Source organism: Apis cerana, linkage group LG13 (genome assembly GCF_029169275.1).
Source record: "Apis cerana isolate GH-2021 linkage group LG13, AcerK_1.0, whole genome shotgun sequence".
Classification (NCBI taxonomy): domain Eukaryota; kingdom Metazoa; phylum Arthropoda; class Insecta; order Hymenoptera; family Apidae; genus Apis; species Apis cerana.
Genome location: NC_083864.1, coordinates 9,191,794 through 9,219,724, shown reverse-complemented (window position 1 = coordinate 9,219,724; position 27,931 = coordinate 9,191,794). Strand labels below are relative to the sequence as shown.

The 27,931-nt window shown below is 34.4% G+C and overlaps 1 protein-coding gene across 7 annotated transcripts in view; it reads left to right on the top strand.

The window, feature by feature from the left end:
- LOC108003973 (uncharacterized) overlaps positions 1-27,931 on the top strand; it is a 272,622-nt gene that overhangs the window by 166,496 nt on the left and 78,195 nt on the right. For 4 of the 7 annotated variants that reach the window (XM_062084090.1, XM_062084095.1, XM_062084091.1 and 1 more), the window contains 4 exons: positions 18,646-18,881; positions 21,936-22,162; positions 24,721-25,022; positions 26,434-26,711. In XM_062084090.1, coding sequence (XP_061940074.1) covers positions 18,646-18,881; positions 21,936-22,162; positions 24,721-25,022; positions 26,434-26,711 — 1,043 coding nt within the window. Of the gene's footprint in view, positions 1-14,394; positions 14,468-18,645; positions 18,882-19,346; positions 19,721-21,935; positions 22,163-24,720; positions 25,023-26,433; positions 26,712-27,931 lie in introns of those variants that run through there. The other 3 variants (XM_062084094.1, XM_062084096.1, XM_062084092.1) reach the window with 3 other exon arrangements.

Genomic DNA, 27,931 nt, shown 5'->3' with positions numbered 1-27,931 from the left:
GTCACGAAAATGTCTTCGAATTTCGCGCCAATCGAACTTCCTAACGACCAGATACGATAAATCGTTAATTTATGTTTGTCGACGATAGGGCCTGTCGTGGGTGGCCCATAGCGTCGCTCCGTACGATATGTCCTCCACCTCTCCTCCCATACCGCGACATGCTTCACGATTAATTAGCAGTCCGACAATATCGCCGTACGAAACTGTAATCGGCAGGATCGGTCACGTTTTTAGATATACTCGTGATTAAACGATTGCTTTGCTGATATTTGCGACCTATTTCGTATTTTAGAGCGATCATTATATACACATATATATAACAAAATGGAAAATAGAGAAACAACTTGACGATTTACAAATTCAGAGAATCATTGGAGATCTTTTAGATTTCAAACTGTTAAAATAAAAATAAGAAAAGTAAGTTTAAACATACTTTTCATCGATCAATTATTCCAAAAAGTATGAGAAATTCTACAAACTATTGGATCAACTCTCCCTTCACCGCCAAACAAATTTCCATTTGATTTCTTACGTTCCATTTACCTGGAATCGCGCAATATCATACTCGATGCGTGCAGAAGAGAACATAACAGTCGTTGAATTCCGAAACACGCGTTCGAATGCATTTTCCCTCGAATATGCGCGAGTCATGTGTTCCGAGTGGCAGAAGCCCGGATCAAAAGGCTGGATACGAATGGGTCGATTCGAATCGAACGCGCCGCGAACGAAAGACACCCATTAGTCAAGCGATGCCTGGCCACGGTGCACGTTTCGCATTCGTCTGCAAGAAAACGGAATGCCTGCTCTTTAGACCGGCAATACATTACTCCCGTAATTACTGTTAAACCGGCATCAATTACTATCAAGCGTCAGATGCACGGATAACCGATAGCCACGTGAAATACAGGCGAGGAAAAGGGTGACCAAGTTCGTGACCGTGTTGCAAGCCTTTGAGGGTCAACCCGTTTCCCCGTTTGATCGCACCGGCCGAGCAGTAATGCATCACTCGGAGAAACGATACACTCTTGACGAATGCACGCGGGAAACTTTGTCATTCGTTTTAATTGAAGCCTGTTGCTTACGTTGTATAAAGATGGCAATTCTTGATGGTAATTTGAGCAAACTGGTAAAAATCGGATTTGCAAAACGTTACAAACCGGTCCGGTTTGAGGTTAAGTGATTGAAATAATGAATTTATGTATTTCAGAGGATATAATTATTCAGACAGATCGATGGATAATTTAATGGAGGATGATTCAATCTATCAAATAGTGAGCGTAATAGATGTATCACGATCGATGTGTCTTTGAAATTATAAATCGTGATTGTAACATTGAATAATTATATTCGATGTAATATAAAATTTCTTTTTAAATTATTTTAAGGAAGAATATATTTTGTGATCATTGTAGGCATAATTATAGGTGTATCACAATTATAAATCATGATTGCAACACTGAGTAATTATATTCGATTTTAAATAAAATTTCTTTTTAAATCATTTTAAGCAGGAATATATTTTGTGAACATTGTAGGCATAATTATAGGTATATCACAATCGATGTGTCTTTGAAATTATAAATCGTGATTGCAACATCGAACGATTATATTCGATGTAACATGAAATTTCTTTTTAAATCAAGTTATAGTTTAGCGAGGAATATTTTGTGATCATTGTAGGCATTAATTATTTCGACCACGAGAGGAGGGCTTCTATAAAGAGTGAAGAAAGAGGAGGGAATTTATTCGCGATGACCGTACATCCTTCGAAAACAACGGTGCTCGATGAGTCGATCAATGGCATTCCGTACACTGATTGCGTTCGTTAGCGTGGCTCTTGTCATTGGAATAATTATTGACGAACTCCTTGACACGCGATACGTGGCGCAACCGCCACGGGGCCTCTTTAAGCCTTCGACGATGAATGTTGAACAATGTAGTTTGATTGGTGGCACGACTAATTGTGGGAACTATTGATTCTAACACGTCAAAAAAACGATCACGCTGTTTTGTTTGAGAGAAGAGGAGGATAAATGGCGTTGGTAATTAATGGAATTATTTTTAATTTAATTATTGAGAAATATATAGTGATTGCAGGGACATTAATGTTATATCGAGGAAATGAACGCATGGAATGGGTAAAGTTACGTAAACGGTTAAAAGAAGATATATATATATATTTTTTTTTATTACAATGATTATTACAAATTGACGTTGTTAGCGGATAATTGATGAGATCGTGATTAAATGATATGTCTGTGGAAGCTTTACGATTTATTAACGAGAATGTATCATTCGAAGTTCGAGTACGTCGATACTCGATTTTTATACTATGTATAAAAATTGTAAAGATTGTAAAAGTCTGTTTGAAATTTTTAAGACATTTATGATATTTCTTTAGAAAAAGTAGAAAATTCATCCTTCGTGTGACAATGAATTTTATTAATTTAAATTTAATTGAATTTTTTTTTTCTCGAAAGATCACGTATCATGAGCTAAAAAAATTCGTGACCTATGTGACGTGTCATTCGTATAAAATAAGCATGATTCATTAATAAACACATAAAATCTAATTTACATATTTTTTTTTATGAAATTAATGCTAAAAGACGTCTCGTACAATTTAAACAATGATGATGACGTACAAATTCATTCGAAACTTTTCAACCGCGCGCATCATATCTTGAATTATAATTTTGTTTCAACTATCAATACCAATGTGCAAACCCCATAAATACTACAAAATAGACAAAAAGAAAAAAGAAAATAAAAAATTTATTCTATCTCCATCACAGTCTCAGGTCTATCATCATCTCTCTTCATCTAACACAAATTCCAATTACTCGTAACTCGATACGTAATATAACAAATAAACCTGAACATTTTCGTACATCAACTTTCATATTTATTTTGCTCTTTAGAATCGACCATCCAAATATACTCTAAAAATATACGAACACTCTGTACATTATATTCAACAAAACTTCTATCTCGTACGCAATAACTACATTTTATATAAATATATATATATATATCAGAACCGAAGCCTTCGAAAGAATTTCGAAACGGACTGTACACCCAGGAGGCAGTTAGCATTAGCCACGATGACGAAGAAGGCAAGGGATTTGAGATGATAGCGAGCGCGTTCGCTTGCCGCTCGCATCGGTCACACCACAGGTGACTCCGTCTGTGGACCGACTGTGACCCCTTGCTCGACCCACGTACCTGACTTCCACTCCTCCCCCTCTCGAGCACCGTTCCTCTTGTTCCACCGTGCACCAGGACGAGAGAAGATTGTCGGCGCTAATCGTTTCTCGCGCACGAGGCCACCTTGCTCTTTGTCGAGTCCCTTTTCTGGCGCAGATAGCCGCTTTAATCGACCCTCAAGATTGCTCAAAGGATGACCGTGTTTGAACGTCGATGATGGAGTGGAATCGGAGTTGAACAGGATCCTCGATTCTTTTAATTGGAGCTTACTATTTGAAAGTTTTAATCGTGTATTTTTCTTTTTTTTTTCTTTGTGTGTGAGAAGAGAGGTATGTAAAATTGTTCGTCAATTTTATCACGAGAATGGTAAGAAAGAAAGAGAAGGTTTGCATTCCGAGAAACTTCGTGCGATTTGTTCTGGCGAAGAAATAATTATTCAACCAGTGACCAGTTCGTACTTCGAGATGAATTTTCCTTCTTTGTTTCGTTTGCAGTGTCTGTTATGTAGCTTTATATCAATCTCATTGTATTTCCATTCCACTGAGAATTTATGTCATAGATTATAGCAAACTTGTCTTCGATCACGATACGATACGTATCAAAAATCTTGATAAGAAAATTTATATAATTTATTCTTTATCCTTGAATTTAGAAATTTTTTCAAGAAAATCTGTACTATTACGTTTCTATAAAATTTTATTACTACCAATTATTACAGATATTATTATTATTATTATTTTTTTAATTGAAAAAAACACAGTCGTGCAAAAACGAAGCTGCCACGTGAAAAATAATCCTTCAAATTCAATTCTCCCGATATCCCACGCAGTTTCCCTCTACAACCCAACATTTTATCCCATTAACATCTTATCACTCCATTTCTCACTGTACAATTCAACCTTCCAACCGATTTCTCAAGCCCTCCCTCCCCATCTCCCGAGCAACGCGACAAGTGAGAGAATCGTTAATCGTTGCTCGTGCACGAAACATTCGCGAGAGGCCACGTCGCTCTTTGTCATTCGCTCATAACTCGTCGAACGATAGAGTTGGAAAAAAAAACGACAGCCGACAAAGATCGAGGAAAGGAAGGGAAGAAAAACGGTGCCAGGACGTGGTGTAAGATTCCGCGTTGTTTGCAAGACTGCGCGTGGAAAGAAACGTTTCAGGCCGGTGAATCGTGATGCGTACGTGTGGGTGGTTTATTAACCTGTTTAGATGCATATCTAATCGATTCCATCTTGTTCCCCGACGTTAAACGCTTCTGCTCGCTCGTCGTCGCTCGGCAATTTTCCAATCGCACGTACATTCTCACGTGCACGAGAGACAAAAGCCGACCAGCAGATCTGTCCGTTCGTGTTGATATTTCTTTCCGCCCCTTTCCGCGGTCACCGTTTACATTTGGCCGTGATAAAAAGGATTACGTAACGTGCCTCGTTCTCGAACACCGAACGAGGAGGAGAAACACGAAACGAGCCTAGTCGTGGGAGTCGGTCGTTTTGCACGCCTTGTCGTGCGGTTTCCTCGATCCCAAGTTTCTCTCGTGGTCTCCCTTGGGGTTTGATCTTGTTGCCGTAGATTATGGTCACCTGGCGAGAGGTGTACATATATTTGTCTCGCCGAGTGTCAAGTGATTTCTTTTCTCTCCTCCTTCTCCTCCTCCCCGCCTCCTCCCAGCTCCGTTCCCCTGGGAGAATGCCGTCTCGCTCGATTTGAATTCAGATTTCCATTCATTCGAATCGAGGGTGTTTGGAATTTGATCGCAGTTTGGTTTACAGAGGGAACGAAACTAAAGACGTCGATTCTTATTATTCCTTCACAATATATATATATATATAGCCCAAAGAACAATACGTAAAACAAAGATAAATTGGAGAAAAAAGGGAGACTGATAATCTTCAGATGCATGTTTTGTTCAAAAATTAAAATTCATGGAAAAAATTCACGATCTGTCCAATCAAACTAAGCGAGGAAATTTATCTAAAATTCGGCGAATATGCGGTTATTCTCCACCCACTACCCAAGCGCTATCTGGCGTCGCATCGTGGATCCTTGGTGCAAAGCCCCAGTGACACGCGAGTCACGCCCTAGCATTCACGACACCTACATCCTTCCGCCGCGCGCTCGCGACCCTGAGTCGAGAGGATTAGGAGAGTCGCGGCGCCCATAGAAAGGGACACCTACGTGGCAACCACGGCGGAACAAAGTTCACGACCGTCCACGGAAGAGACGTCGACGAATACGAAGGAGCTGAAGAGGTGGAATGACCCCGCGGATCGCATTGTGAACGCGTATAGGGGCCCCTCGCGGAGGGTAACATATGCGTGATGGCCTGCGAAAGCTACGTCACGCAGGCACGCACTTTCCTCCTCCTCCTCCTCCTCCTCCTCTTTCCTCCTTCTCGGATCGTTCCTCCTCTTCCTCCTCTTCTTCTTCTTCTTCTTCTTTCGATGCTCTTTTCGTTTGCCTTTTCGCGTAGCCTGCTCGTACGACGGGGCTACAGAGGTCACCGTACGCTGCTGTCTGCCACTGGTGGAACGAACTGGCTGCTTCTCTTCTTCCTGGAGCCTTTTATTGCTTCTGTTGTGCCTGGGAAGAACGAGAGCAAAAGTGGAAAAATGATTTTGGTTTATGACCTGGTCGTTTTGGGATCGAATTTGTTCCCAATTTTGGATGATTTGGATTGATTTTCGTGGAATGAATTTTGAATGAATATTCGTATACGATATTATTTAGTAATTTTATTTATTAATTATCAATTCGTTTCTTTGTATTTGTTTTCAATTATTTTCTCTCTCTCTCTCTCTCTCTCTCTCTCTCTCTCTCTCTCTCTCTCTCTCTTTCATTTTGTTATCTTCTTTCCATTTCAAATAAAAATTTATGGAAAATTCAACTAAAATTTTGAACGGTTTAAATTGAATTTGAAAATTTATAAATCTATCTATAACACGAGTTATTTCGACATTCTTCTGTCTGTAATTGCGATTGAAACCGTAAATGGATATTAAAGTGTGAACGAATAGAATATTTATTTCGAATTAAAAACATTGTTCATGTGGAAAGGTTACATTAGAATATTTGATAGACGTATTTATATTTCACTTTCAATTTTATCCACTAATTTCTAATTCATTTCTCTCTATTTGTTTCTATTTTTTTTCTTTTTCTTTCATTCTGTTATCTTCTTTCAATTCCAAATAAAATTTAACTAAATTCTACGATTAATTGAATTCGAAAATTTATAAAACGCGAGTTATTTCGATATTCTTCTGTCTGTAATTGCGATTGAAACCGTAAACGGATATTAAAGCGTGAACAGAATGGAATATTTATTTCGAATTATAAACATTGTTCATTGTGGAAAGGTTATATTAGAATATTTGATAGACATAGTGTACGATATTCTTGACACTTTGATCTTCTTTTATGCCCGGGCTTGCTGGCTAGAATGACTCAAGAGGATATCTTTGTTTGCATAATGATAGTTTTACCTCGAGTAACTGTCGTGGTTCACCGATGACCCACGTTTTGAGTTCTCGCTTTGTAATATAGAGTCACGCTCGTGGCGCGGATTATAATTCAGATATGACGAAACCATGTATTCATCATGAAGTTCAATCTTAAGTTTTAGCTAAATGGACGAACGGAAAAATTATTTCTGCGTTTACCACATTGTTGAATGACTAATTTTCTAAGTTTATCTAACTACTAAAAAAAATTATACGGCAAAAGTAATTTTCGTTGGTTTGTGACTATTAAAATATATAGATAAGCAGCAAATTATTAAATCGTTAAAAGTAAGTTTCGTATCGAAAATATATATGTTTTTAAAATTTTTATTTAAATTTGAATAAATTATAATTTTAAACAGCTCTCGACACTTAATCAACTATAGTTTTTTCTCGTTGTGATTGATTTTTATCGTAACATAAAAAAGAAAATAATATTTTTTATGAAAGTAATAATATGAAGTTAAATAATAAAAAAAATAAAAATTATTCTTTTTTATTTTAACAGTAAAAGATTAATTTAGCGATTTTTTAGATTATAATTTCATATTTATTTTGCAATTATTGTACTGAGTTTTATGGATAATATTATTTATTCTTTAATTTTAAATTGCAAAATCAGTCCCAGGAAACGGATAATTAAATAGTTATTGCGTCGAAGGGAACAAAAAAATTATTTTTGCAAAAATGTTGTCTCGGTAATCAATAAATGTTAATTGCTTTTTAATAATGTTAACAAATACAAATATATGTACACTCGAAGAATAAATTCAGGGATATTAGGTGAGTATTTAATGTTTTTATTCACGAAAAAAAAATATGCAATTTGTTTTTTTGTTCAAATATCTTGAATAAAATATTTTATATATTTAATTCTGTTTTATAAAAAAAAAAATTATTTCCTCATCAATGATTTATTTAACGAATATTTATTATTTTTCATACATAATTATTTTTTCATAAATGTTTTTATTATTTTTCTATAAATTATGATAAACTGCAAAAATAAAAACGATAAAAAGTGTACCGATAATAAAAAAACACTATTAACATTTGATGTAAAAACAAATGTGAGATTGCGTAAAAGTGACTAATGAGCATACACCTACAACAAGAACTATCGATGCAAGTTTTTCTCGCGTGATATAAGTTTATATATTCCGAGATTAATCATTGAAAAGCTATACGTCTTTTCTGGAATGACGGAACAAAATCATCGTTACTCGCTATCAACGATGATATTTTCTTTTCATATTTTTAAATTTTATGGAAATTCGCTTCTCTTAGCTCAAACAATCGTAAAGAATTTTATTGTTTTTTAAATAACACTAGAACGTAATATTTCTACCATTACGATAATAACTTCACACCATCATCTCGACAATAAAACCAGTCAATATCGCAATATACGAATAATACTCGCTTAATTATCTCTACAAACCATTATATTGACTGTTTAAAATAATATACAAAAATCCAATTCAAATTTATAATATTTTGCAAAATATAAATATATTTTTCTCTCTAACATCTCTCCAACCCTACTATAGAACCACCTAATCTCCAATTTTATAAAAGAAAACACAAATTTCATTTCCATGATTCGAAAAAGAAAGTTCGACGATCGAGATTAAAAAATCAAATGTGGAAAATTACGATTGGTTCGGAATTAATCACCAGCACGTGTATCGAGTTCCACATATTCGAAGGACGCACCTTGCAGTCGCGTGTACTCGAAGGGATGTTAATTAACCAGAATCGTAATAAATCCTATCGTATCCCCTTCTTTCGTCGAGCATTTTCTCTGCCTCGGCTAATAAACGCTCGCTGGTCACGTGATAGTCCATTGTATGCCGCAGGAGGCCTTCTATGGTTGAAACAGCTGATTCGACCGCTCTCCACGCGACCAAGGTTACGCCTCGATACGAGAAGAATACGCGTGTTCTTGTTATGCCAGCTAATGTCAGCTATTCGTTCCGTTTGTGCGTCAAGCGAACGGTCGATAAGAATGTTGTTCTAATTTGCAGAATGATTTCGCAATGCGAGAAGTGTTCTTGATTTAACTTTTAATTTTTAATTTTGTTTCACTTCAACGCGTACATGATAACGCGAATGTGGAAAAATATTTTGATATTTAAACAGTTGAAAAAAATAAATTATTACATCTATTAAACACGAGAAATAAAATTGATTCAATTTAATTTTGTATTTAGAAAAATTCTTCGTAATATATAATTAATAACGAAACATAAGAAATGAACATATGATTCATCTAAACGTAAGACGAGCAGAGTATATATAAACATTTATTCATAACACTTATTCATCTCACATTTGTCTAAACATTCTCCCTCTAACTCACGCTGCCACCCGTTAACTACGAAAATCAATAAACGCTCCAAGATATACACTAGGTAACGAGAGTGAACGTGTAGAATAAACGGCGAGAAGAAGTTGGTATTACTGTTAACTAGGTGAAGGCACCAGGAACACGCGAACGTCCCGAGGGAGAGTATACGATGCTACCAATGCAGAACGAGATCCCGCGGTGTGAAATATGGCCGCGATGAGGTCGACGTTACCCGACGACCAAAAAGGTGAAATTACAGACGTTCTGGAATGCTTGGATATCGTCTCGTTCGCGAAGCTTTAACAGTGATCCTCCAACTGCAGATGATGCATAGAAAGTCGAGGATTGCAAAGATTAGAAATATATAATAAAATGTTATCGTTGTTCGAGTTAAATGTATTTTTAATATTTAACTTAGATCAAAATTATTTCGTGAAACGATTTTGTAATTAACGTACGCAAGAAAATTAAACTCTGTTAATTTTGTTATTCGATTTTTTCTTTTTCATGAAATAGTCGATATATATCAGCATCGTATATCTACTTTATCGGATGAAATATCAAATGGAAATGAGTCACCTTAGTATCTTACAACGCAACAGTTATCTAATCTTTTCCATACTTGATGCAAATATAATGACTGTGTTAAAATTTCATTTTATTCATTTAAAGAATCATTTCAATTATAAATTCTTCTGATTAATTCAATATATAATTACTATACTCGGACGATATATATTTTATGAAATTATATTGTTTGGTAAAAGAATGTTTAAAAAAATATAACCATAATAATTATTGTAATAAAATAATTTTCTTATCTAGTTCTATTTATCTAATTTTCTTCCTACTATATACTTATATCATGATTTCACAAAGTATTATTAGGTCCTTTAATTCCAACATAATAACTTATTTACCATACTCTGTAGCATGCGCGCGGGCGCGCACACACACACATACACCACGCATACATCAATCATAAACACGATTCTTACACCCACAAGTCGCTATTTAATCGATCTATCATAGAACCACATTTCGTGCATTCTTATTCGACCATTGGTATACCGATTAAATCAAAACTCTACACGTATATATATATATACATGTACATATACGTATACGTATAAACCAGTCCACGCACCCACATAACGTCGGCGAATGACACACGCAGAAGGGAACCGGCGCACCGGCTACTGCATTATGCATTAGTCATGATTACAAAGTAAATGGCGTGCTCGTGGCGCGTCTATAGTAATAACGGCGTATTTGCGGTGCTTATGATTTTCCACTTGAAACGGGCATAACCCGCTTTAATGGCGCGGCCGGCCCTCCCGCTCGCGCATAACTTACGGCAGATTTACAACGCAAGCGAATATCCGACGCGAGCGCCCCTGCTGACGGCGCGCTGATCGCGTTAACGCCATCACGCTAATCTCTCTCTCTCTCTCTTTCTCTTTCTCTCTTTCTCTTTCTCCCCCCTCCCTTCCTCGTTGCGTTTCTTTTACTCTCGTAAGCGCGACCGGCCTTTAAAGGTCGTTACGCTCTGTAATTATTGTCGTCCGCGATATTGTGCTATTGAAACGAATATAATACTGAGTGATGATCTCTTGCGAATGTGATCTTGCGTGGGTTTGGAAAGAAGGATTGGTTAAGAAGTTAGAATTTTTGTCTAATTACTTGTTATAAAAGATTTGGATCTACAGTATAATATTACAGTGTTTCTCGCTTAAGCGTGAACTATATCCAACAATTCTTGGAAATGGAGGCTCGAAGTGGAGCGTGCCGAATGAAACTTGATATAAGTTTAATTGTTTCGGCAGATAATCATGGATGTTGGTATTTATCGAATCTAATTCCCAGAAATTCCGCATTCGATTTATTTATGTGTTCGCAAAAATAATATTTTACATTATCCATATTAAATTTTTCCTATCCAACATTTCGTAGAAACGTTTTATAGAAATTTTTTAAGGAAGGAAATCTTGCATTTGTAAAGATAATGGCTCGTCGCCTCGAGGATTTATAATGAGCGAGTACCATGGGCTGCCTTTATCGTTCATTAAACGCCACGCTAACCCCGGATGCGGATACGAGAGGAAGGTGCGTGTGCACGCGTGCTGCACGCGTGCAAATCTCTAAGGCAGGCGATTCGTTCGCTGTTTTTCTGGCCGGCCAGCCTTGCGGAGGCCGCGAAGGAAACGGCAGCTTCCGCTCTCTCGCGTTTCAACCTTTAATCACGATGACTGGGCTCGGTCAAGCCTCCGCAACGCTGGTAGCACGCGAAAAATATTCGTTCGCCACTTCTTGTAGCCTACGGGATAATTGGCTTCGGGATGATGAATGTTTCGGTTTTCAAGACGATGCCAGTTAATGAAGAAAACGGTATTTATTTTTGGGACGAGACGATGGCTTTCATTTTTGGCGTGGAGTGATGATTTGGGATGGCTAGGTTATGTTAGATTGAGGAAGAGTTTTGTTTATCGTACTTGGGTTATATTTGCGTTTTGAATTCCATTGTTCTTTTTATTTTTTTTAAATTAGAAGCAAAAATTCGTGTCAAATTTAGATTTACATACTGCTTTTTTATAGATATTGTATCATCCCAATTAATAATGCACAAGTCACATATGAAACATTGAAACATTGATCTACTTAATCTTTGATTTTCACAAGATGTTCTTGGATTTTTTTTTTACATAAATCATCATTATATATTTTTGAAAAGCAGAGCACTAATTAATTAGATAGTAATTGAATTTCATTTTTTTTAAATCGATCTTAATTGAATATTGCACGAAACTGCGATATATTATAATTATTCTCTAATTAAAGTGGTTATTCGACGGAAAATCAGAGAAATCTTTTGTAATAATATGAAGAAAAAAAAAGAATCGACTGATTGCGCAACGGAGATGAAGGAGTGAAGATTACGAATGCAAATGTGAATTGGGTGCGGTTCAAGCGAATAATGTATGCACGAGAATCGTGTCGAATAAATTTTTATTTATACTACTTAAATCGTATCGACGTTCATGGATCGAAATATGCAATGAACGGTGATATAGAAATTTACATAATTCGATTATTTCGAATGTATTAGAAATTATAATAACAACTTGCAAATGTATTTGCATCGCTTATTTTATTGAATAACGTGGAAATATTATTTCGGCAATAGAAAAAAAATATATTAAAAAATTTACGAAATATAATAATATTAATTTTATTAGGATTAAAAATAACTTTGATTTTTTCCATTTCGTAGAATACATGAATTATTGGATATATGAAAAATATTTTACGATAATATCTCAGATTTTAATATCATTCCAGCATTATTACATTAATTATTGTTAAAGTTTCTTAGTTTCTTAGTTGATTTTAAAAAAAAACTTGATATACAATGTGATATATGCAGGATTATATGGAAAATTGAAATCTCTCCACTTCTGTGAATTGAATATGTTAAACAGATTCTGGAAAATGTTATTCGAGCAACGACATCTGTGTTAAATTTTTTTCTCGAGAGAAAGCAACTTCTATTCATAAATTCATAATTTTATGGATCCAAATGGAAACTTGAAATTCAAAAATTCAGTGAAGCTTAGATAACATACTGGTTTCTCTTCCATTTATTTTAACAAGATTTATATTATTTATAGATAATAAAAGATTCTTTTTTTTTTTAAATCTTTCATCTTTCATCTTTTCAAATTATCTCTTTATTGATTATTTTTTAAACAGGAATAATTGAGAAAAATGTTACTTCTTTTATGATCAAAGAATCATTGAACTTTGTCTGCACACAAGAAACCCTAACAGTTCTCTCTATTCTTCCTCTTTTAAACAGGAAAAAATTATCAATTCAATTTAAAACTCTTCTTTCAGCAATTGTATCACTTTCAAACATCTATTACATTCACAATCAGTTTGGACCATCGCCAAAAAAAAAAATCACGTTCAAACGAAATTTTAATCCTCCAAATCTTTTCATTAATTATTCTGCAAAACGGACAATTTTCTCTCTATATTTAGAAAACAAGTATGAACTCACGAACAGTCTCGACTTGACAGATTCTAAAGAGCGACGTTACGATCTGTCATCTCTGTGACAGCCTCTCGATTATTTCTTTCCTGCTTCTTTTCTTCGTTTCTTTTTAAACTCGACAGTGTCCTCAACAGGAGAGCAGATACGAACGTATTCCCGAGGAATTCGTCGAAAAAAAATATTCGTCGAGGCGGGAATAATTAACGTCGGCTGAAAGGCACCGTGCCATCTTTATTCCTGTCTCGCGATGCTCTATTCTCGACCTCGAGGGTCAAATCGTTTTAACGATAATCTAGCAAAATAATTTATGCTTGCCACCCACGCTTTTAAGAGTTCCGTGTCTTCTTTCCTTCGCTTCTCTCAATTTTTCTTGAATCACATTTTTGAATAGTTACGAGATAATTATATCCTGCAATTCTGCCATATTGGTAGCGACAAAGCGTCGTTTTTTTTCACTAAATACGAAGGACTTTAGATACATTCGTTCAGAGAAATATGTTCAAAAATCGAGCAAAATTCTTGTTAATTTATTCTTTCAATTTAATTGAAATATAATAAAATAAAATACGATATAATTCTTTCAATTTAGAAGGTTAATTATAGAAATAAGAACGAAAAATGAAATTGAAATGTCGATTAAGTTATAATTTACTTGTTAAGAAATTTACGTTAGACGAAGCATGTTAGATGGAGTTGGAGACGATGGATAGAGAGAGATAGATTTATCTTTATTGCACTGTCGCGCCGCAGCGCGGCGCTGTCATTCTATCTCTTCTTACAATTAGTATTATATTGAGTAACAAATATATTTCTTAATATTTTTTCATATTCATATTAATTTTTTAATAAAGAAATAAAAAGTAAAATTCGTCTAAACAATGAAATTACGATATAATTTCTTCCAATAATTTAGAAATTAAATAGGATTTTTTTTTTTTTTGCTTGGAGCCATTTCTTTGCCATTTTTTGAATATTTATTCTTCCTTTTTTAAAGAATAAAAACAATATTTGAAATTTTGTTTACAAAAGGATAGAAATATTTACGTACACATATATATAAGATACAAAAGTTCCTCCATACGAACTCGGAAACAATGTAAAGCTTGAGTGTGAAATATCGTAACGATGTGTTAATACGAGTTAACAATAGTGTGTCGTCGCACCTCGAACCTCGACTCACCTGCTATGAAAACTTGCTTCTTTGAACTCGGTGTAGTCAGTTTTGCCACGAGTTCTATACGTAAAACTTGCACAGTTGTTGATACAAAACACTGTATTTTTTCAATCAGCATATGTGGATGCAAACTAGTAATTTTTATAATAAAAAGAAGATTTCTAGAAAGATAATCCGTAAGTGAAAATTTTTATTTTTAAAATAAAAATAATTTAATATTGAATATATATTTTTCATTAAAGATAAAAAAAATTGTAAAAAAAAAATTTTATTTATTAAAGGATCGAGATTCGTGATAAATAATAAGAATTTATTTAAAATAAAAAAGGAGAATTAAAAATGTTGCGATACAGAGTAAGGTAGAATATTTGAAATATAAATCTTTGAATACCAAGATTATAGGCGATTCTAACGTTATTTATACTATTGCATTATTTTCTCAATGATTACATAGAAACGACAAATGTTTGAAGACAGCTCGTCCACGATTTAAAAACGATTCACATGCTGAGTCGTACCTTTTACCGGCTACGACCACCGTAACTGCAAACAATTTTTCATTCATCCGCAAACAACTGTGCAGAATCGAAGAAACAATCGGCAAACAATAGTTCGACAGTTCCGGAATACGAGTTACGATATTTGTCGTACGTGACTTAGCCTTGGCTACCGCGCTCATAAAAGTTGCGGTTCCAAGTGTATCTTTTGAAGGAAACGTGACGATATCCGCGATGAGTATATACGAAATTTTATGAGCTTTCTTCGCCATAAATCTAATTTTAGGTCACGCGTCTATCCAGACGCATTGGTAGAAAATCTTGTTTAAAGGAAAACTTTATTTTTTCTTTTTTTTTATATATCTTTTGAATATTTTACACATTTGATAACGTACGTGCGTGAAACTAACGTATTTGCTCATTAGCCAAGTTCATCGAGGAAGGAAATTTCATGAATTTCTTCTCGTCTTCTCTGTGAAATTTTTTCCACACCATCTATAATGAAAAAAAAAAAAAAAAAAGAGAGAAGATGAAGCTCATTTCCTATTGGAGCAGGGTGTCTAATAGAATTTTGATGAGAAGCAGTAAATATATACCGCCTCGAAATGATGAAGTCATTGGTTAATGACTGTCATAGAAATGACTTTTACGGTCGATGTTCCCTCATCCAGATTCCTTCACCCTTCCCTCCTTCTTCATCCACCCGATTTTCTTAAAGCAATGCTAGAACTTCACCAATTTCAGGGAATACCATTCTCTGGGAAGTTGTAAAAGCGGTTTAATGTGTATCTTCACGCTCGCGTATATATACACTGTGCATCGTAAACGGCGGTATACTGTAATTTAATGCCCCCTCGATCTTGTTTAACGGTGTGGAGAGAGAATCGAGCGGATTGAAATTGGAAAAGTTATATAATCGAACGGTGGAAGCTTCTCTCTCGATTGCCAATATTTCCGTTAAAAGGGTGATTGTTTATTGTTAATGCTTTTCTAATTCTTGCCAGGTATATCGGTTTGGAATTCCATTGAGAGGTTGGTTTTTACGCGATGAAGAGGATAATTAAAGGCTCTAAAATATAATTGTATTGCTGTGTTAAACTGAAATACATCGAGGAAAAATGATAATTCGATTAAGGAATTTTGCTTGTTGAAAAATTTTATATTATTTTTCTTTTATGAACTTGAAAATTGTACACTTTTTGTATGTTTACGCGAAAATTTCTTGGTTTGATTCGTGAAACTTTTACTTTCTACGATTTTTTATTATATTTTATATAATATTTTTTATCTATTTTCCTTTTATTAATTTTTATTACAGGTTAATATTGAAATTAAGTATCGTAAATATCGATTATTAGAAGTTTTGAAAAAGTTGTTTATATTCTTCTATTATTGTATTCAATTTACATCATCTTAAAATAGAAATATACTTGTAAAGTGAATAGATTGTTAACCTCTTGGCGGTAAATAGCATAATATCTGATATGTCATTGTTTATTCTAATATAAGAATTGCATGATTATACTAAAGACGGTATTTGACACTAAAAGGTTAATCGGTTGGCTAAACTATTATATTTTCTTGCTTACGATTATTATCTTTACAAAAGCTTTTAAAAAGTTTCTAAATTTACCAACTTAATAATCTGTATAGACAATTTCTGATTTATCTGTTGAAATATAAAATAAGATAATGCAAAACTAATCTAAATTAACTTAATAATAATTTACGTTTAAATTTGTATTCTATTAAAAAAAAAACAAAATAAAACACAAATTAAAATTCACACATCGAAAGATTAATCTTTTTCCCAAGTTAAACTTTTAACGTTCAAAGGAAAAAAACTTGAAAATAGAAGAAGAAATCTCTTCAGATCTCTTTTATATCATCTTCAAATTGGAAAAATTATCGATAACATCCTTATTGGTATTCAGCCGACGGAGATTCTCAAACGTTACTCTCCACTGATAAATTAACACGAGTAACAAATTCGCCTCTGAAGATTCACCGGCATGATGCTCGTCGGTGGCATCAGTGGAATCATCACAATCTCGCATCGCGTGGAACGATCGCGATTCCTATCGTCCAACAAATTCGGCTGTGTGCACGAGTTACAGCCGCCATAAAATTCCGGCCATTTAACGATGGCAAGAATTTATTGGATATTTTTGGTAGCTAATGCGGCCAGTGACCCTTCGGCCATCTCTCCCTTCTCTCTCTCTCTCTCTCTCTCTCTCTCTCTCTCTCTCTTCCCTTAAATTCTTGAGCATTTTCAAAATAAAGTATTTACATTTATCTTATATTTGATTAAACGAAATAATCAGTTTGTTCGTCATTTATTGCCTTTCTCTTATTTTATCAACTGACGCGTAATAAAACACGTTTAATAATACAAAATCTAATTCGAGAAAGAAGGGAAATCTTAATAAATTATATCGAATTATTATTCCCTTATCTTATCTCAAATAAAATTTGTCCAAGCCTTGTTCCCTTCCAACCCTCACATCGACGAAACGTTCCCTGTCCCAAAACGGTCGCAATACTTCTTGCACGGCGCGGCGCATACGGCGTCCACTTCACTGATCGAGCATGAAGATAATGGCGCCAGGACGGGTTCATTTATTGGACGTAAATCTCCCGACTTCTCCGCCTAGCGGCGCTCTCGGCGTGTAATCGTCCTCCCGTACGGTTATACACCTTAAAGCGTATTTCATCGAAATTCCTGGTGTCGAAAGACACCGTTTACACGCAAAGACGTTAAAGAAGCTTTACGACGCGGCTCTGGCTACCGCCTCGTTACGAAACCGGTGTTATGGACGAGGGAAAGAGGAAGAAGAAGTGGAGAAGGAGGAGGAGGAGGAGGAAGAAGAAGAAGAAGAAGAAATCGATCGAGAGGGAAATGTATGGTACGAGGTTGGATTTATCGTGGAAATACGCCGAAATACGAGCCACGAGTTGACGCGAAGGCAAATGCCGAGTTTTGAACCGTTGGAAGAAGAGGCTTTGGTGTATTGCGTAAGCGGATCGTCGATCGTCACGTGAGAAGACGATATTTTATGGATTATCTGATCGGAACGGGAGCTCGACTTCAACGACTTGGATGCTGGATGAATGTTGGAGCGAAGGTGTATTGGCTGCTTCAAGTTGGTCGGTTTCCAAGGATTTAAGATGGATAGGGTGAGAAAGATTAGGTATTGGGTTTGGAATTGTACGTGGCTCGGGTTGTTTAACGTGGATTTGTTCCTGTTTTATATTTTGTTGATGTGAGAATAGAGAGATTTGAAGGGGGTTAAGAAATGCGAAGGATTAGATTGTGAACATACAGTTTGAAATAATAATAATAAGGTGAATCAAATGGAATGAAACGATATATATGTGTTTCAATTTATATGTGCTTCTTGGAGCTCTTTATATTGTTGCAATTGATATACATTTTATTTTGAGATGTAAATTAATTACTCCTATTGTGCGTGAGATTATACACACAGTATATTTTCTTTTTAAAAGGTAGAGGAATACGTAGTTTAATCGGTGTTGATTATTCGCTACAATAATTTAGAAAATTTTCAATTTATTAATGAACTTATCTTTTATTATCAAATATAATAATAATAATAAGTAGCAAATAAGATAGGAGAAATGATATAATGGTACATAAGTAATACAGATAATGGCAGAAACTTGTTACTTTATCAGCTCTATGTACGTCAATGTGGTTAGATCTAAGTAATATTCCAATCTGAATCAGTGTCTATTTTAGATATATTTATCGCTATATTTGTTATAGTGTTTATCGATCGACACACTTTCGATCGATACTCGAACATGAAGAAATTCCTTCTTTTTTTCTTTTCCAGGTGAGGTATCAGGTGAGAACGTGTCCGCGGGTTCTGGACCACGTAGCGGCGATCGTGGAGAGGGGACTGATTTAGGTACACACACGGAAAATAACGACGGGGCCACCCTGGCCGCGAACACAGCGGTCGACGCGAGGGGCGGAAGCCCCCAGGGTGCCCACCTTTCCGGTGCGGCCACCCCCAGACCGCTAAGGGGTAGAAGACGACAAAACCAGAATGGTCTCGACACCACTCAAGTAAGTTCAACAATTTTAATTTTATCATTTAATCTTTTTTCTTTTAACAATTGTTATATATGAAGAAGAGTCTTCTTCTTCATCAATTTCTATATCTTTAGAAGTAAAAGTTTGTTGGTTATTACATGATTTCGAAAGAATAATTTCAATCAATTTCGTCGATTTCGAAGATATCAACAATAAAATTTACATAGAAATTCTGAGACCCTTCTCGTATCCAATAGTATAATTTTAATTATAGAAAATTATTCAACAACGAACAATCATAAATCAAAACTAATAACGCTCTTCTTCGCGACAAAAGTCATCTAAAAAAGAAAAATCTTTCGAAAGAACAGCAATGAAAAAAAATAAAAAAGAATCTCGCGCTATTTGCCTTCCAACAAATATCCAAAAGACTCGTGTCTCGAGTGTTTGGTCGGGAACGGGCAGAAGGAGGCTTCTCGAGATAAAGTTTACCAGTGGAAGCGGTAGCGTGTGCGCGAGCGGTCCCGTTCGAGGTAGGCCTCCTCTCTGTGACAGCGATGTCAAGCGAAAGTCGCAGTGTCATCCCGTCGTTGACACACGCGTGCGGCTGTTCGACGCTTCTGTAAATGCGGTGCAGAGGGCGACCGACGGGAAAAAAAGAATAAAAAAAAAAAAAAAGAAAAGAAAAAGAAAGAAGAAAAGAAGAAGCGAGGAAGGCGAATGGCCAGGAGATATGGATGATCATCGTTCAGGAAAAGAATGGGCGTTCAATGACACGTGAAAATTCTTCTACTGCTGCAGCACGGTTAGACGATTCGATGAAGATCCTTGGAAGAAACAACGACGATGGATCGACGTGGAATCTTGATACGGTTGGATACGATTGGCTTGTTCGTTTCTTGTAATCGATGCATTAACAAGCGCCTTTTTTTTTTAATTTGCTTCTGGTTTTGATTGAAAAATATTTCTCTTTTTTTTTTTTTGAAAGTTAAAAATCTTGGAATAGAAGATTGGGGATAGTCAGTGATGGAAAATTGGGAATGTGATAAAAGTGCTATTGATTTCGTAATCGATGGTATGAATCTTGGTTTACTTTAGCGAGGGAGTGAAGTGAAGAAAAAATTTAAGAATCGAAAGAAATAATTTTGAGCGTGTATAGGAAGTTGTGGATTAATTAAAAAGATTGGTTTGATCGATGGATTTTTGAATAAATAAGAGTTATGATTATATATTATTCAACACATTGTACAATTAGTATAATTTCCTTTTTCATAATCTAAAAATAAATAATTCCACCAGAAGATTACTATTTTAAAGCTAGAAAATTTACACATTTACATCCTTCCTTTAAATTATCTATCGATCGCCATAAACTTCAATTTCTCCAACATATCTGCCAATCGACTTTCCCTCGAATCCTTCCATTTTCTAAATGAAAAAAACTAAAAAAAAAAAATAAAAAAAGAAATAAGAATATCGATGATCTTCAATTTCTTCAATCCTCGATCCATTTCTCGTTTTTTCCAAAAACCATTCCTAACTCAATCTCCGTCTCAACAAATCAATCAAAAAACTCTGGCAAATTCCTAAAAAATATCTCTATCGAGGGTAAAACCGTCCACTCCTTTGGTCGCGCGTTTCTTTCGCGAGAAAAGAGGCGGACGAAAACGGGTGGACGAACGCCACGGAGAGAAGCGTGGCTTGTACACGTTGGGATCGTGTCTACGTTGCGAGAGGCCGTTGTCAGGAAGAGGTCTCGAGGCGAGAAAGAGATTTACCGTGGCGGTACGGCCTCCTCGGGGACTCTATTCTACGCCAATCGAGTCTCGTTCTTCTTGGTGTCACGTCGCCTTCTCAACGAAGGCGAAGAGGAGTCAACTGTTCCCGCCACGCGTTCCCTTCATTACCATATCTCAGATGCAATCTGTTCCACGGGAATTAACGCGCACCGATATTTCCTGCCGCCCCTCTCCTGGCAAGGAATAACTGGTTGATCGGCCGAGGATGACGTTTTCAATGACGAGGAACGCCGCGAATTCCTTAGTTGGTTCTTTTTATATAGTGGCATTTTCTTGGAATCTTTTTCTTTCTTTCTTTCTTTCTTCTTTCTTACTGTGTATGCGTGTGTGTGTGAGAATTTTCAATTTGAAGCAGAAGTGTGAAGTTGGAGTGGTATCGAGCAGAGAAGGTAATAGGCAGATTTTGATCAATTTCTTCTTGGAATTATATCTTTTGTTTGAAATAAGTTGTTATGAAAGTATAAGTATATTTGGTAATGGTAATTGCGATTTTTGAATAATTCTGTAATTTGTTTTGTACGGAATATTTTTTTTCAGATTTGAAAATTTTTATTCGAAGATAGAAGATATATTGAATGATATATATATATATAATAAGGATTTCTTTTCTTATTTTTGGGATGTGTTAATATGTTCAATGTGTCATATGGAATTTTTTGAAATATTATTTTTATATATAAAATTTGTATGTGGAAAGTATATGTGAAAGTGTGAAAATAGGTGATATGATTGATGTGTTCGGTATGGCATAGAGAAGTCAACATAGAATACTTTTTATTTTTTGTAGTAGGCTGTTTTTTAACTGATGTTTTTTACGAGGTAGCTATTTAGGCGATCGAGTGATTAATTATATTTTAATAGGGTATTTCAACAATGCGTTACATTTGAAACATGATTCATTCCTTATGCTTATAGTTATCTCTGGAAGTACACGTGTTATATTTAATAATATGTTGTTATATACGTATTATGTATATGATGCTAATTTTACATGAAAGATTTCTTTAGAGATAATTGATCATAAAAAAGAACGTGTAATTTGAAGAAGAACATAAGTATAAATATTAAACAATCTATATTATACGCATCATTTAAATTTACAAGACTAAGAATTTTACGTACGTTATTTTACATTATTATTTTACATTATTATTTTTGTATAATGAATTATTGTTCGTTGAATGATTCTTCGTTACAATACAATTTTTAAATATTCCATAAAAATTAACTCATTCTTGATTTCTCAGTTCAGAATTTTCAAGGGAAGGGCATGATGTTTGTGTTACAGGTTAAAACAGAACGGCTCACGCCAGACAATAATTCAACATCGTCGAGGAGCGTGACGCCCTCATCGTCCAGCCATCCAGGAACGCCACCAAATGCTACCCCTTTGGGTGGACCCGAGGGCCCACCACCACCCCATCACCTCAAACACATGGAGCAGATGATGGGTCGGAATTATAGCGATTTCATGAGAAGCCTCGCTGCCAAGTACAATAACGCCAATCCTAATGAGTGAGTAGACTTCTCTTCTCTCTCTTAGCAAATTTCCATTCCTAATCGTTAGCAGATTGATTCAAATATAAGAATTTAAGTTTACACAATCTCTTTCTATGTGTTAGATACGTTGATTTGCTAAAATAATCATCCATGGAAAAACTAATTGTTTACGAAGGCAGACTTGAAATATTTTTTAAAAATTTCACTTTAACGAAACAAATCTTGATTCATTTTCTAGAAATAAGATAATTTAATAAAATAAGTTAAATATTGAATATCGAAGTTCTTTCTATGCATATATTACATATTACATATTACATATTATACATATATTACATATTATTCTTTTATTGGTTGTTATAAAAAGATGGCCACGCTCATCAGAAAGAGGTTAGAAACATCTCGATCGGTAAAGAAGCTCGTAAGTTTCTCTCCATAATTGTAAACGTAAAATCTCTACAATATATTTTCTCAAATCCAATCAAATCGATATCAGGAATATTCACAACAAATATTCTATTATTTAAAGAGTATAAGATCTTGACACATCGATTTATTAAAATAATTATCCATGGAAAAATTAATCGTTTACCAAGGCAGACTTGAAATATTTTTTAAAAATTTCACTTTAACGAAACAAATTCATTTTCTAGAAATAAGATAATTTAATAAAATAGATTAAATATTGAATATCGAAGTTCTTTCTATGCATATATTACATATTATTATTTTATTGGTTGCTATAAAAAGATGACCACGCTCATTAGAAAGAGGTTAGAAACATCTTGATCGGTAAAGAAGCTCATAGGTTCTTCTCCATAATTACTGTCAACATAAAATCTCTACAATACATTCTCTCAAATCCAATCAAATCAATATCAGGCACATTCTCAACAAACGTATTATTTAAAGAGCATGAGAAAGTCATCACGCTTGCCTTGACATTCTTCGTACTTTCCTCTGTGTTCCATGTCCGTACATAGGAATCGCATAGAAACGCGTAAAAAGCAATCCTTGACGAGAATGTCGTATATAAAAAGAATATCGATCGCCTCGTCTTGAAATATCGATATTCATCTACCACTGGACCGAGTATTCTTGATAGAATATTGTCGTCTGTAACTGGTTGCAGCTTCTCCACATTGCTTTTCAGCTTCCGGCAGCTTGTTGGCTCAAGATTGGCCGGGACGCAGAGAATATCGCATCTGTGGCGTTTCGAGGAGAAAGTAACTTGTTCCGATTCGATGAATAAATATGGATCCTGGAATCCTTCCACGTATGAGCAGGATGTGACGAGAAATGATATTGAATCGTGTCTTTGTTGAAGTAATAATGAGAGAAACTTTCTGTCATGTTCCTTCAAGAGTTCTTTCATGTTTCTGTTGGTTAGTAACGAAGGTTGATGCTTGTTTATGACAGAGGAATATTAAAGATATGTAGGAAATAAGCGTCAACATATTGTAATGGGAATAAATGTCTCTTTAGAGTGTAAGTATATATGATAGGATTGAACGTTCGTCTTAAAATGGAAACGTTTTTCTGATTATAGATTTCTCTGGAAAAATTTCGTATGGAAAAATTATTCTTAGAATTTGATATTATTTTTTGAATCATGTAATGACAATAGATTTTTTTTGTATTGCATATAAGGTATCTTAGAATAATTTTATTAGTATGTTTATTAAAGTATTCGAGTTTATATAAGATAAAAAAGAATAAATTTGTTATATTTTTGCATTTTCTTCTTAAATCTTTTTTATGTGAATATTTTAAAGATATAATTTATAATAAATAATATTTCATGCTAAGAAATTGTTGAATGAATACGTTGAACTTAATTTCCGAGATTTGAGTTGATCATTATTAGAATGTAAAATCGTTAAAGGATCGTTTGAAGCACATTATGAGATAAGGATGTAATATTTCATTTTAGAAAATTTTAGATAGTATTGGATTACAATTGAACGAATATTATTTTTTTGAAATAATTTTAAAAAATTTTCTTAGGAATTTTAAATATCATTAGATAAATAATTTCATAATTTTTATATTTTAAATTGAAATGATATAAAATTTGATAAGAATTATGAAATCACTCGATTCTAGAAAATCATATTTAACTGTACATGTGTACATAATGCGATTCCGCATTATGAATTATTACACAATGAATTTTAAATTTTGCATACTTAATTTGTTAAATATTGTCAACTACAAATTACGTTTCATTCAGAAACGACTTTAATAATTAGATAATTAAATACAAATCTTCAATAAACAATATTAACTTTATTGACATAACTTATCACTCTTCAAATCTCATAATAAATCTCGTAATAGATACTCACATATAATTATTTCATTAAAATTCAAGACACCTGTTTATTCAAATTAAAACAACGTCAGAGATTTATAACGATCATAATCTTTTTTTTTGAATTCTTAATAAATTTTTCATGTTTCTAAAAAAATAAATAAATAAATAAATTCAAAAAAAATTTTTCATAATCTCTTCTACAACTTTTTCTTGAATATTTCCTTCAAAAATTAACGAAAGCTTTTTTGATTCACAGCTACTTTAGTTCGCCCAGAAACGGCTATCCTCCAGGCCTAGATCCAAGGTTTCCGGCGTTCAAAACTGCCGCCACACCCTTCGTCGGTTTGATGGCGCCGTTAGGTGCGCCACAGCCGTCAACCGTGTCCACCACCTCCCCTCTATCCAATAAAGATCCGAAAGAGCAGAAGCAGGACAGTCTGTTCGGTAATCCCGTGTTCCCACCGATGTTGGACATGTCGTCGACGCAAGCACTTTTGCACATGGTGAGGACCGCGAATGCTGCACAAAATGCTGCAGAACTGGAAACGTATCTCAAAGGTAATTATAAAATATAATTTTATTACTGTTGAATTCTTATTTTATTTTAGATTTATTTTTTCGTTGATTTTAAAATGATGGTAGAAATTTGTGAGATGTTTGGAAATCAAATTTCAATTCATTAAGAATAAATTTCATTTTATTTTTAAAAAATTAAATAGTAATAAAGATTGTATAGTAGATAAATCTTGGAAATATAGAAAAAATAAAATTAATCGATGTATGTAATATTCTAATTTAATCTTTTAGCTACAATATTCAAAAATTGTATCTTATTATTAGAGGAGAAATAAGAATATTTTAATAATTAATTATACTATTATAATAATATAGTCAATTTTTAAAAACCAAATATCTTTAAATAAAAAGAGTTTTATTTCTATGGAAAAATAATATTCTTGAATATCTTTTTCTTTATGATAATTGGAATTCCGTAGGAGAATAGGAAGAATATGTAAAAATTTTTGTCATTTGAATTTTAAACATTAATGGAAAAATAATTAAAAAGTTATCGAACTCATATTTTAATACGTATTTGTATATTTATTAAAATTATATTCCGAATCATAAAATATTCATATCTAATTATGCAAATTTAGATAAATTAATATTCATAAAATGGATAATATTTATTCAAATTTCGAATCAAGAGATTGAATATTATTATTAATAATATTCTACTAATATTATTTATTGTTATCTTTTTGGTACGTATGATACACAGCTGTTCCAAACTTGGTTTTTGTTTTTTCCTATAATAAGTTTGGTTACCGGCGATTCTTGGAAAATGTTATCAATCTTTCCAATGTTTTGATTTTACCTCGTATGTATACGAGCTTCGAACTCGTTTAATAACATTGGAGCGTTTAGTTTGTCGTCGACCTCCGTAAGCGAAACATCTCGTTACGAATATTCCGCATTTTCTCACAAATTAATTATAAGTATATATTTTTAGTTTAAGCATTTTTAATACAAATTTAATATCGTTTTATTAATCTCTGACATAAAAGTCATAAGTAGAAATAAATTTAATTTTAATTTTCATTTGTTACAATTTAGTATTATAAATATATTTCTTTCGTATAAAATAAAAGCTTCTTTTTAGATTTAATCGTGGTTGAAAATTGATAATTCACAAATAAAAGTCAAAGAATTATAAATCATTATTAAAAATATGCCTAAATTTCTTTAATTTTCTAAATTCTGATTTAATATTTTCACCGCGGATTTAAAAAATTTATTTTATTTTTATTTATCTATTCCGTATAAATACATCTGATTCAATTTATTTATCCCGAATAAAATGAATGAATGAAATTCATTCATATATAAACGCATTCGAAAATATTTAAAACATTCGAAAAATTTGAATTATATACATTCGATAAATTTGAATTGTCCGTGATGATAGGTGCGAACAAAAGAGACACGGGAGTGACGAGTCCTCTGGATCTGTCGAGTCCAGGTGGATTCGCACCGCGAAAAAGGCAGAGGGCAGAAACGAGGAGATCGGGAAGCGTATCTCCGAAACCGAAGCCAACCCCTCGACCGACCACACCACCTCCAGTCAGATGTCCATCCCTGTGTGGCCACATGCCATGTGGCGATGGGCAAGCTGTCAATCGATGGACCATCGAGGACGTCGTCAATTACGTGTCGTCGATCGATATTTGCGCAGAGTATGCACAGGTGAGTGGAATCGAATGCATCGATTTTCTTCCTTGATTGTTGATTCGAATTTTTCCATTTTACTGTGTTGCTATAAGTTGGGCGTAAATTTCGCAAATGGCAATTGCAACATCGTAGCAAATAAACTCGATAATGTTTGCCAAGTTTCATAAGAAACGCCACGGGCGCTAGAAAACTTTGTACCGCGATGACGAGAGGTTAACCAATCTGGGTTAGGGTTTTCAATAAAATATTTGTTGGTTCAGATTATCACTTTTTCTTTCTAATTTAGTTTCGCGATAGAATTTATTAACATTACGCTCGGAAACAAAACTAAGATTGAAATTTTCTTCGTTTCAAGTAATAAGTCAATTTTAACGTATAAAATAAACTGCTCGGTTCAAGAGGTTATCTACGATCATCTACGATACATTTAATTTCATTTTTGTTGTATATAATATCGTAAAAGAAAAAAAAAATTAACAGAGCAATCTGCAGTATTCTATCAAATCTCGCGGAATTACGCTGTTTCAAAACCCTCGCCTCCCATTACGACTTCCTCAATCCTAACCTCACTCACCGTGATCATAATTAAAACCCAGGTTCACCAAAGGCTACGCTTTTAATTGCTTCCCTGTCGCTCCGATTTCACCAAGAAATTTCTCTTCTTACCCACGACTACCCATGAATATATCAAGGAAACTCGAACTAAAACCCATCAAACGTTTCACGACAGAGAGACAGAGAGAGAAAGAGAGAGAGAGAGAAAGAAAGAGAGAGAGAGAGAAACAAACATAAAAAAACGCGTGGGTTGTTGAAATCACGCGATCTCTCGAAACCCCAGCAAATGACCGACGACGAATGAACAACTCGACAGCGAGCAATTCGCTGTTACGAGATGGAATAAGTTTCGAACGTGCCAGTTTTAATTGCTTTTGAAAGTCGTTGGCGTAATGAGGCGTATCGAGATCCGTCGCGCAATATCGTTGGAAAGATAGGCCTCCTCTCTCGACTTCCACGTCGTCACGTCGATGAGGCAACCAGAGGAGGTCTAGGAAGCTCTGAATGACCTGACATCAGTCAATCCGGACAGTCTGCTGGCAAGAAGACCGTGTTCTACGGTTAAGAGAGCTCTATAATGACCCCTCGAAGCTAGGATCGACCCAGCACCCCTCTCTGATCCTCGTGTCCGCACTTTCTCCCCCTTTTTCTCGCATCAGAACTCTCTCTCTCTCTCTCTC